The 10,591-nt window shown below is 36.1% G+C and overlaps 1 protein-coding gene across 7 annotated transcripts in view; it reads right to left on the bottom strand.

Annotated features, from left to right (window-relative positions):
- Positions 1-5,778: 5,778 nt before the first annotated feature.
- Positions 5,779-10,591, bottom strand: part of LOC121732851 (RNA pseudouridylate synthase domain-containing protein 2-like) — a 396,327-nt gene continuing 391,514 nt past the window's right edge. For all 7 annotated transcript variants that reach the window (XM_042122857.1, XM_042122852.1, XM_042122843.1 and 4 more), the window contains 3 exons: positions 10,412-10,524; positions 9,734-9,958; positions 5,779-9,490 (listed from right to left, as the gene is read on the bottom strand). In XM_042122857.1, coding sequence (XP_041978791.1) covers positions 9,416-9,490; positions 9,734-9,958; positions 10,412-10,524 — 413 coding nt within the window. In that variant the 3' untranslated portion in view covers positions 5,779-9,415. The remainder of the gene's footprint in view (positions 9,491-9,733; positions 9,959-10,411; positions 10,525-10,591) is intronic.

The following is a 10,591-nucleotide window of genomic DNA, read 5'->3' as shown; positions in this document are numbered from 1 at the left end:
GTTTTATATATAACATGCTCCTCTCCATCTTCCTCTGGCAAATTGCAAGTTTTTCTTCCTCTTTCTTTCTCAGAGACCATGCTTGGCAGCCATAGGTTATACTAGGCAGTATAACCATCTCAAAAATCTTTTTCTTGATATCAATGTTCATTTCCTTGTTTTTCATAATTTCTTTTAATGACCAATACTTTTGCCATGCATAGCAATTCTTCTATTGACTTCCTTTACGGTGCAATTTTCGAATGATATTGAGTACCCTAAGTATGTATACTCGTTAACATATTCTATTATGTTTCCATCCACCATAATATCCACTATTTCACCATTTGATATAATTTTAGTTTTTGAGGTGTTCAGAGCCAGTCCAACCAGTCTGCTCTCCTTGGGCAAATTGTTTACCATAAATTCCAAATCGGCTGCGTTATCTGCAATTAGCACTATGTCATCTGCAAACCTCAAGTTGTTAAGGAACTCTCCATTTATCTTAGGACCAATACCCACCCAATTCAGCTTCCGGAAGATCAACTCTAGCACAGCCGAAAATATTTTTGGGGACAAAGGGTCGCCCTGTCTTATTCCTTTCAGAAGTCAAAACTCTGGGCCCTCTTTCTCTAATCTGACCTTTGCAACCGACTTTGAGTATATATTACTAAGTATTTAATCATATTTTATACTTATACCTTGGCAGAGTAATGCTTCCCAGATGGCATCGTGAAAAAGAGAGTCGAACGCTTTTGCAAAATCTATGAAACACATTTATACTTGTTTCTTATATTCATGCTTTCTCTATTATTTGTGTGATTATATGTATGTATGTTGTCTATCGTAGAGTAATTCTTACGAAATCCTGCTTATTCCGGGGGCTGTTGTTCGTCGAGTGGTTTTGCTATCCTGTTTAGTATTACTTTTGCAAACACTTTATATAATATATTTGAGGTCAGACTTCTTGGCCTATAGTTTCCCAAGTAATCTCTATCGCCCTTTTTGTGTAACAGAATTATTGTAGATTCTGACCATTGTTGTGGTGTTGTTCCTTTTTCAATAATTGCATTAAATAAGATTTGTAGAGGCCTTAATAATGAGGGCATAAATGCTTTTAGTAGTTCATTTGTGACATTGTCTTGGCCAGGTGTTTTGTCGTTCTTCTGTGTCGATATTGCATATTCAATCTCCGATTTCAATATACTTGGTACAGGGGTTGGGTCAATCTCATCTGCGAAGTTGGTTAAATATTTTTGTTCCCCGTTGTGTGCATAGAGTTCTTTGTAGTAATCTGTAGCTTCTAGTAAGCTCATAGTAATATGTCATAACGTCTGGAGACGGCAACTCCATTTTTACTCTTTAATTTTGTGGTCCATTCTGATTTGTTTCTTAACTCTTTAAACGCTTTTTTGAGGGCACCAGACTTTCCTACCTATTCTTCTATTATGGTTTTCCTGAAATTTTTCTTGCTTTTTGTAATCTGTCGATTCATTTTTTTACTTACATATGTAATTTTTTGTTTGTTTTCTCTAGTCCTCTTCAATCTGTAAAGCTGTTTTCTTTGATCCAACAATAGTATTGTTTCTCTATCTAGCTTGTAATTTTTCTTACTTTGATTTTAAGGTAATGTTATCTGCAGTAATCTTAGTTCTTCTTCAAAATTATTGTACTGTGATTGAATCTCTATTGACCTGCTTAGCGACTCTATAAAATTTGCTTCCCACTTTACAGCAGTTTCACCCGTTACCAATGGCAAACATCTTGAATACTCTACCTTTTGAGCGAAATATCTCTTCTTTTTTGCCTCTTGTGTTTTCAGTATGCATCTTATCATACGGTGATCAGTGTTAAAGTTCAAATGTTTAATAGTATGAAAACTCTCTACTTGGCTTAAGTTGTTTGTAAATATATAATCAATTTCATTCAAATCACTGCCATTTGGGGATCTGCAGGTCCATTTTTTTGGGGCTTCTGTTTGAACACCAATTTGGGCATTAAAGTCTCCCATTAACATACAGTACCTAGATTCACTGAAGCCAAGGGCTTGATCTACTGTGTTATAGAATATATTCATGTCTTCCTCTTTATACTTTTCTGTAGGTGCATAAATCTGTATAAAGGCTCATGAAATGTTATCCGACAGTGCTATTTCTAGTGTAGTGTACGCGCTCTTAGGTACTTTAATTAGGAAGCACTCAAGTCACTAATACTATCAAAAAAAGTAACGATGATTTCTAAATTTGAGTAGTGTTTATAATATTATATTGAATTCAGTTTTAACTAGTCTAATTAAGCCTATAAGCCCGAATGTCAAGTGACAATCAAAACGATATTCGAGCCTTGAGAATCAGACTCCAGCTTTATAAAGTTTTTTACTAGCGATTACAACCTTTTTTCAAAAACTTTCCGAAACTGCATAAATAGTAATTGCAGACTGCAGGTGGAAAAATAAATCCTCCGAGCTAAACTAACAATCGTTTAAAAGTTTACTGCAACAGTGTAAAACTGTAAAATAAACAGTTCAGAAATTATTAGGGAAAATGGGTTAAAACGCCCAGGTTCCGAAATAACATCCAGTATACCGAACTTTACTTGGGAGTAGAACTCGGTTAGTTACGCCTTGGTTCGGTTAGTGCTTAAAAAGTCATGTAACCGATGCCATAATATTGTAACACACAGACAGTTGAGATATTATGTGTAACGTGTTATCCTTTCAATAAAATTATACGTAAATGTACTGGCGAATATTTCAGTATGAATAAAAAGAAAGGCATCGATTCTTGAAGTCGTTGGCACTGGCCTGCTTCTCAGGTTATAATTTCGGAACTTACCCAGTCATATACGTCAATGCACTGGCGAATATTTAGCAACGAATCAACAGTAGGTCAATCAATTCTAGCCATATTATGACGTCATATTAACCCAGTACCTACTGATACTGGGTTAAATTTCGGAAAATGTCTTATAATAGGGGAGGGGAAGAGCCTATTTGTGTAGTCACTCGAGCGTAATCGAGACCTAGTAGGTTTTTTTACATTAGGTAAAACTGATTAAAAAAAAATTGGAGCGTTTTTTATTGTAACGGTGGGTTCAGAAACTGCAGTCGTTTTAAAGTTTTGAAAAAGAAAATATATTCAGAAAATTACTTAAGTAAGTTATAAATATATTTTAAACTAAATTATTAAGTATCATTTAGTTTAATGTAAATAAAATATCTGCGAAGCTTATTTTTTATATTTTACAATGTCCCTACAGGCTTACCTTACCTTTGAATCGTCAGTGCTTTATATGGAAGCTTCCTTGGGCTAAACTAAACATCTCCTATCTTAATCTGGCAGATCCGATGACATTTCAATATTAAAATAATAATAATAACCAACCACGGTACAAATCTGATTTCTATACCATGATAACTAGACACATGTCGGAAAACTATACAAGCTTAATCTGACACGCTCGAGCTTGTCCCGAAATCCCCTCTTCCCCTCCCCAACCACTATGCTCGCTTATTTGAACGTCGATTCCGGATTAGCATAGACCGTGTTGACGGTTTTAGTTTTAAGCGGATGTCCATATTTCAAATATGGCGGAAAATGACAGGTTGAGTTTCCTGCATTATATTAATATTCGAAATGTTATTTTATTTGAGCTTTATGCACAAAACAAAGTGAATATAAAAATATTTTTTTGTGATTTGTATGGGTAAGCGCCCAAGCGTCATGGATGTGCCTATACAAAAAATTTAAAAGATTCAAGGTGAAATATAGATTTCCCGGCCGGGCTTAGTCCCCTGTATAGACAGGGGACTAAGCCCGGCCGCACATTGTCCGAATTCTGATCAGAAACAGTTGAATTTCGCCGGACCGCCACCCCGCACACTATCCGAAATATCCTTCTGGCGAGTTCGAGCTCACTCGGCTCAGTACAAAATGTAAGAGACAGCGCGGACGTTCAACTGTTTCTGATCAGAAATTTCGGACAATGTGCGGCCGGGTTAAGCCCGGCCGCACATTAAACACTAAAGTATTATGGCAGCTACATGAATTTCATACTCTTTTATACCTTTCCCTTTTAACTACTAGCAAAGGACCCATCGCGGAGTCATAAAATTTGGATTGTTGTAAGTAATTTACGAAACTGTAAAAAGGCGGGAAGTCGATGTAAGAGCCGGTCGTAAAATGCCCTACTCTATTACGATAAGGCAATTCAAAGTCGGTATTCATTTACATTATTTTACATTAAGTTACCCTTACCTTAGATCTACGGAGGACTAAATAAAAAAATCACGGTTTTTTTGCTTAATTTTAGCTTCAGTAAGCCGGTAAAATTATCTATAGATCTAACGCCTCCGTGGTCTAGTGGTCTAGAGCGAGGCTCTTGACTCGGAGGTCGTGGGTTCGATTCCCGCGTTGGAAACATGTTATTTCCAATTTTGGTTAGGACAATGCAGGCTGATCACCTGACTGTCTGACAAGTAAGATGATCCATGCGTCGGATGGGCATGTAAAATGTCGGTCCTGCGCCTGATCTCTCGCCAGTCGTGTCGGTCGTCCGTCCCACTGGGTTATGAGAGTAAAGGAATAGAGAGTGCTCTTGTGTACTGCGTACACACTTGGGCACTATAAAATTACTCCTGCGTAGCCGGCCTGGTTTCAATGAAACCCGGCCACCGTCACCGAAACCGGTGTGGGAGCTATTATTATAAATCTGTCTTTTAATTAGTGTACTAAATTATGCAACATTGAACATCGAGTCAAATGAACTAATTTAGTACTTATCAGACTCTACGAATAATAAAAACTAAGCAAGAGTCACTGTGTCAAAAAATTATCCACGACTCTACAAAATGTGACCCTTAAACATGTATACTTTATGCATGTATTCGGTACACAATTTTGTGTTTTTATACAAGTGACGATTATTGTCAACGGCTTTATTTCCTAAATTTGAATGTTAGTGTTTAGTAGCTATTGTCATATTTTGGTGTGCGAAAAAGAACCAAATCCAAAACGGTTGAAGTACGAACGGGAGTTACGTTTCCTTAGTTTTTAATTTTTATTATTCGTAGATCAGACTACAATACTTATTCTTTCCCGTTATATATCAAACCAACGTTTTTAAAAGGTTTGTTTGACGTGTATGAGAATGTTCTTTTGCCTTTTACAAGTAACACGGTCTAGACTCTAGACTCTAGAGCGAATAACGCTTCACTTTAGTTTCACGCTAACCTTTAGGTTTCTGAGATATTTTGACACGAGCTAGACTATAGTCTGGTTAATGTTTTCATACACAATTACACATGATAACAGGTTAATGTTTTCACGTTATCAAAAATAATTATTTTTGATAGCGTGAAAACATTAACCAATTAGCAAGACTGGATATTGGAATAGATCGAAATACGAACGAATAGAAACGTCAGAAACCGGGCTTACGGTACAGTACAGTACGCAGTCGTTGCATACCAGTCATGTCTACATTTTAAAGAAAATTACTTGTTTCAAAGTTGCCATTCCATTGTTGGGCTAATTTTGCACCCGCAGATTCAAACTTTGCTGCGAGAAGTGAACGGCACTGAATATGAATGTACCGTGATTAGAAGTGTCGAGGAATACCCGGCCGCCGCTCGGGGAAAAAGCGCGCCAGTGTTGCCAGTTGTAGTAATTTTTCTGTTCTCTCGCATTCAGTTTGTTACAACATCGATTGCTCTTCGCTTTATTTAAGTATAGGTTTGGTTTTTAGGACTTTGCAATCGTATAGTGGTGACCCAGAAAATAGTGGAATAAAACAAAAATATCTCAAAGATGAATTTTATTCTAATTAATGTGGAAACACGAATCTAAAGAAGAAAACACTATAATACTCTTATATACGACATACTTATTGTAAAAATAACAAAATGTCTTTCATGTCATGTTCCTAATACAAAACAAAGTTTGCGCCACAATATGGCACCTATAACACAAAACGCTCAGCAAAATATGACATGGTTCGGTCCGCGACACGGTGTGACTGAAGGTAGGTACGAAAACTGCATACGAGTGAAAGAGACAGCGATCTGTCAATGTCAATTTAAACATCATTATTGTCAATACAAAAGCCAAAGGGCCGCTTGATTTTATTTCTGTAAAAAAATTATTCTACCTTTAGCCACTCTCGCGACACCCGCGGAATATTCCTACTTAATTATTCAACAATTACCGATAACCGTACTGAAAAATTTTACAATTCACTATTCCATTTTTCAGAAGGCACATGAAAATTTCCTATAAATAAAGCAACAAACTGCTCTACAAAACGTCAAGTGAACGAAGCCAACTGAATTGTACTATCACATAAACTACAAGGCTCTCTAGAAATAATCACGATTAATAAATAATCATTAGTGCTGGCGTGCAAACACTGGCAATAGAAACAATATCGTTAATTAATAATAATATTCTTAAGTTCTGAATAATTAATATTTGCCGCGTAAGATCCAGTTTGAACCGGTCTCAACTGGAGCGAAACATTTTCTTGGAAAGGTCAGATGTTGGTGAGAGTTTGTTTGAAGTTTTCCCTCTATTCAGGCTTCTGTGACATTAGAGAACACGCCGCTGTAACTACATTACCCCCATGCCTGCGGCAACACGACTCACGGCATCAAAAGCTTAACGCAATTTTTATTCTTAGATACAGAGGAAAACTACTTACCACATTTGTTTGACGATAATACCAATTAACCAGTCAGAAATATTAAAATTATTATTGACATAGTCCTTAAGTTCAGTAAAAGTTTTCAAAATTAGTTAATATTTGTACGAGACTTCTATTATTATATTTCATGTGGTTTAATCATTAGTTTGCACAGCAGCACTAACCCCATAACCAGTCTGTCACCAATCTACTGTATGCGAATGACGAATACCTAACACCTTATCCTATTTAAAAAATGTGAGAAGCTCATTTGACTAGTCAAATCAGCTTCGCATGTGATATGCCACAGTTTATATTACAGAATGTCAATTTTAAAAGTGCCGATCAAATAAAATGTAATAAAATTAATAACAATTTATTAATAAACATAGATATAAATGTATATCATGGCCCGAAATGTCTATAATGTGTTTAAAACGTACGTGATAATATGCCATTGTTAAATCAAGAATTTAAAATTAACATGGAACTCATTAAAATAGACAAAGATATCGGCACAAATGTATGCAGTATGCGATGCAGGAAACGCTCACTTATTCAATAATAATTTGATCCCAAAACTGTCTGGTAAAATACTTGTAACAACTATGCGCGTTTGCATTAAGTGGAAAATCGTTTACGTCATCCCCCTCTTAATGGAAACCAGTTACACAAACAAACATTTAATGACTGGCACTGAAAAAAAAACTTAGTCATGCAAATTATTTAAAAGGGGGCTCATGACTGCGTGTTTAAAATAAATATCATAATAATTCTTTTATAACGTTATGGTATAATATGAGATTATTTTTCTATTTTACACGGTTATATTTTCAGTTGTTGGGTTTTCCATAAGCCCCATCAATTTGCCAAGCTTACAAAAACAAATGGTATTTAGGAGCACAATATTTTTAGGAGCACTTTCATAGATACGCAAAATTTACATATAAACGTTATGTTACCATTTTGTGCATTTTACACATTTCTGGCATTTGTGTAACTTTGATAGTGCCCTTGACGTCACATGGGCAATTCATCAAAATCATCTAAATCAACTTGGACCACGTCTTGTCTGTTCCATTTTAAATCTCAGTGTACAGTTTTGCTAGGATTTACAACTCGACGTTATTTGAAATGAAGGAGAATAACATTATTTTATTTTTTGAAGTTTTCTTTGAATGAAAACTAAATAGACAATTACACATCATTCTTAAACATCTTAGATCTATAACAAATAATACATAAATACTAACAAATATTTTACATAATATATAAATTACGTATACTAACAGCTACAGTAAGAAAAATATATAATTTTATATAGAATTTATCAAAGCTCATGAAAGTATCGGGTTACGATTGTCTTTTTAATCATTAAACTAACTAGTAAATAAACGAAAACAAAATATAAATCAAAACAATGTCCAAATCGAAAGCATTCCAAACAAAGTTGAAAGACTGCTTCGCTTAAAACTAGATTCACTCAAAACTTACGAAATATGTAATAACAAACACTGGATCATGTCTTTAAGTGTGCTGCTCGATCGTCCACTCGACACTAAATATGTAACAAAACCGTCTTTGGAAACTAAATATATCACTTTGGTCACGTCAACGGAAACGATATCAGATTAAGATGTCTTTTTAGATAATAAAACACGGGGAGTAAATGCAAAACAAACGTATGGCTGACTGAGTGATGGCGACATGAATATAAGACGTAGCAAAATTACTGATACTCTTAATTTATTTAAAGTACAAAATTCTCGAGAATACCTAGATTCTACCCCGAAACTATGGAAGCCAAAACGTGACGGATAACTACCACCGCCTACAAAAATGCATTTCTATTTTACCGTAAATTTAATTATTACAAACGCGTTATATTACAGAGATAGCCTTCCCATAAAAAGTTTAAGAGTAGGTACTATAAATATGACTTCAAGTAAGAAAATATAGCAGTGGTCCGAAATTTTACAATTTCAAGCGATATCGCTAAGCCGAGAAATCTACGAAAGAGGGAGAGAAAATCTTAACGTAATTCGAAAATATATTCTTCTCCATGAAGTCCGTTATCCTCTAAATTCTAAAATATATTTTAAAATTTATTCGACTCGAAAACAAACGATTCTGCTCAATCATTCGGCGTCCATAAAATGCTTCAATATATATTTTTTTTTCAATTTTTCAGACCCTGCCTCGTTAAAGCGATATACAATAATAATAATTAATGGTACTGATATTTTTACAAAAACGTCTTACACGTACACTACACTAAGCAGCTCGAAACGTCTAGGCCGATAGGAACTGAACGCATAAAATAAATCCTAGTAAACGCTAAAACAAAGTGCTACAAAGTCTTAAAATTTAGAAAACAGGTTACAGAAGTGCAACTGTCGCAAATAACGTAGAACGTAGGATAGCCTTACATCTACTTAACGATTAACTTATTTCAGTATAAGATATAACAGCCACTTTTACACGAGATGTTACTGGGCCGGGCTCGGGAGCCCCGTCGGTGCTCGCCTCGCATTCGGAAACATAAAGATATCAAAAACATTTTCGTATATCGTATATACAAACTCGTCAACATTACGTACTACTATAATAAGTTATGATATATGTTCATTGTCATCATCTGCGACGATTTCAGTATCGTTTCTCATCGAACTTACACAATAATCGAGAGTCTCATTCACTTCCTTGTAATGTGCAGCGCAGACGCGAGGCGCTTCTGCAGCGGTGTCAGTATCTGCAACTATGAGTTCTCCTGCTCCTCCCACTGGACGTTCGCCCACTGGGGCAGCTCGGTCTCGTACTCCCAGCCTGGTCCCTGATTAGATAATACGGCCATAGTAAAAAGCTGGTACAAATAATTTAATATTCTTAACTACAAGCAGTTTCTCAGTTTTCTTTTAAATATTTTCAGATATTTCTAAACGTCAATAAAAAAAATTACTTAATTAAATACGTATTTTTACTAACTCAGATATAAAAATTAAACTACGTAGGTTTTATGATTTAATATTGAATATTAGATTTTCAGATTCAAAGTCTAATAAAATCGCTATTATACCTTGTACTTCCACGCATGTAGGTACATGACGAGATCCCTGGGTCTCGGGTCGCGGTACCGCACACGGCACTCGTAGCAGTGGGGGTCGGGGGTTATGGCCTCGACCCCCGCGATGTTGGCAGCGGGGCTCTGGCCGACCGTGGCAGCGGGTGCAGTGTTCGACCCACTTGGCACTATGGTCGCGGGGGTGCAACCGGTCTGTGTCGCCACCGTCACTTTGTCCGACTGCAAGATATTTTTTTTAATTATCAATGCTGCTATTGCTGTGTTATTGGATCTGCTGGTGTGATGTAGTCTAAAGCAGCAAATCCTTTTAAATTAAAATGCTTTTTAAACAATGTGGCACTCTAATAACTTGTATTAAAGTTTTAATAAATGCGCCCATTATTCTGGGTTTAAGATTATAATATAATGGTATAAAAATATTTGTTTATGCTAATCTTAAACGAAGAGGTGCTTTAAGAAAAAATTACGACGGACAAATGGCGGTTAAATGTTTACGTAAAATATTAATGGCCGCCACATTATGGGTATAATATTCTCGCCTTTATTCCTGACGCCCAATTTACCGCTCGGATTCCTTAAGGTCGTGCTCGAGATCTCTAAAATGTTTTACATTTTACGGAGCCTTTCAAATTGTACTAAAAATTTCGTGGATGATTCAATTTTACGACCCACCTTTGCGTCGCTAGAGTCTTCGTTGATGTTCAGTGCGGCGATTGGCGACGGCGGTGCCGGGGACCTCTCCTCCATTGGGGCTTCAGCACCACTCGAGGGGCTCGCTAGAGTCGCTGGTGAAACATCCCACAGTCAAAACCTCCGTAATTTCATTTACGAGTCGATAGGAGTAACTCAAAC

Source organism: Aricia agestis, chromosome 1 (assembly GCF_905147365.1).
Source record: "Aricia agestis chromosome 1, ilAriAges1.1, whole genome shotgun sequence".
Lineage (NCBI taxonomy): Eukaryota > Metazoa > Arthropoda > Insecta > Lepidoptera > Lycaenidae > Aricia > Aricia agestis.
This window is presented reverse-complemented; position numbering and strand designations above follow the sequence as displayed.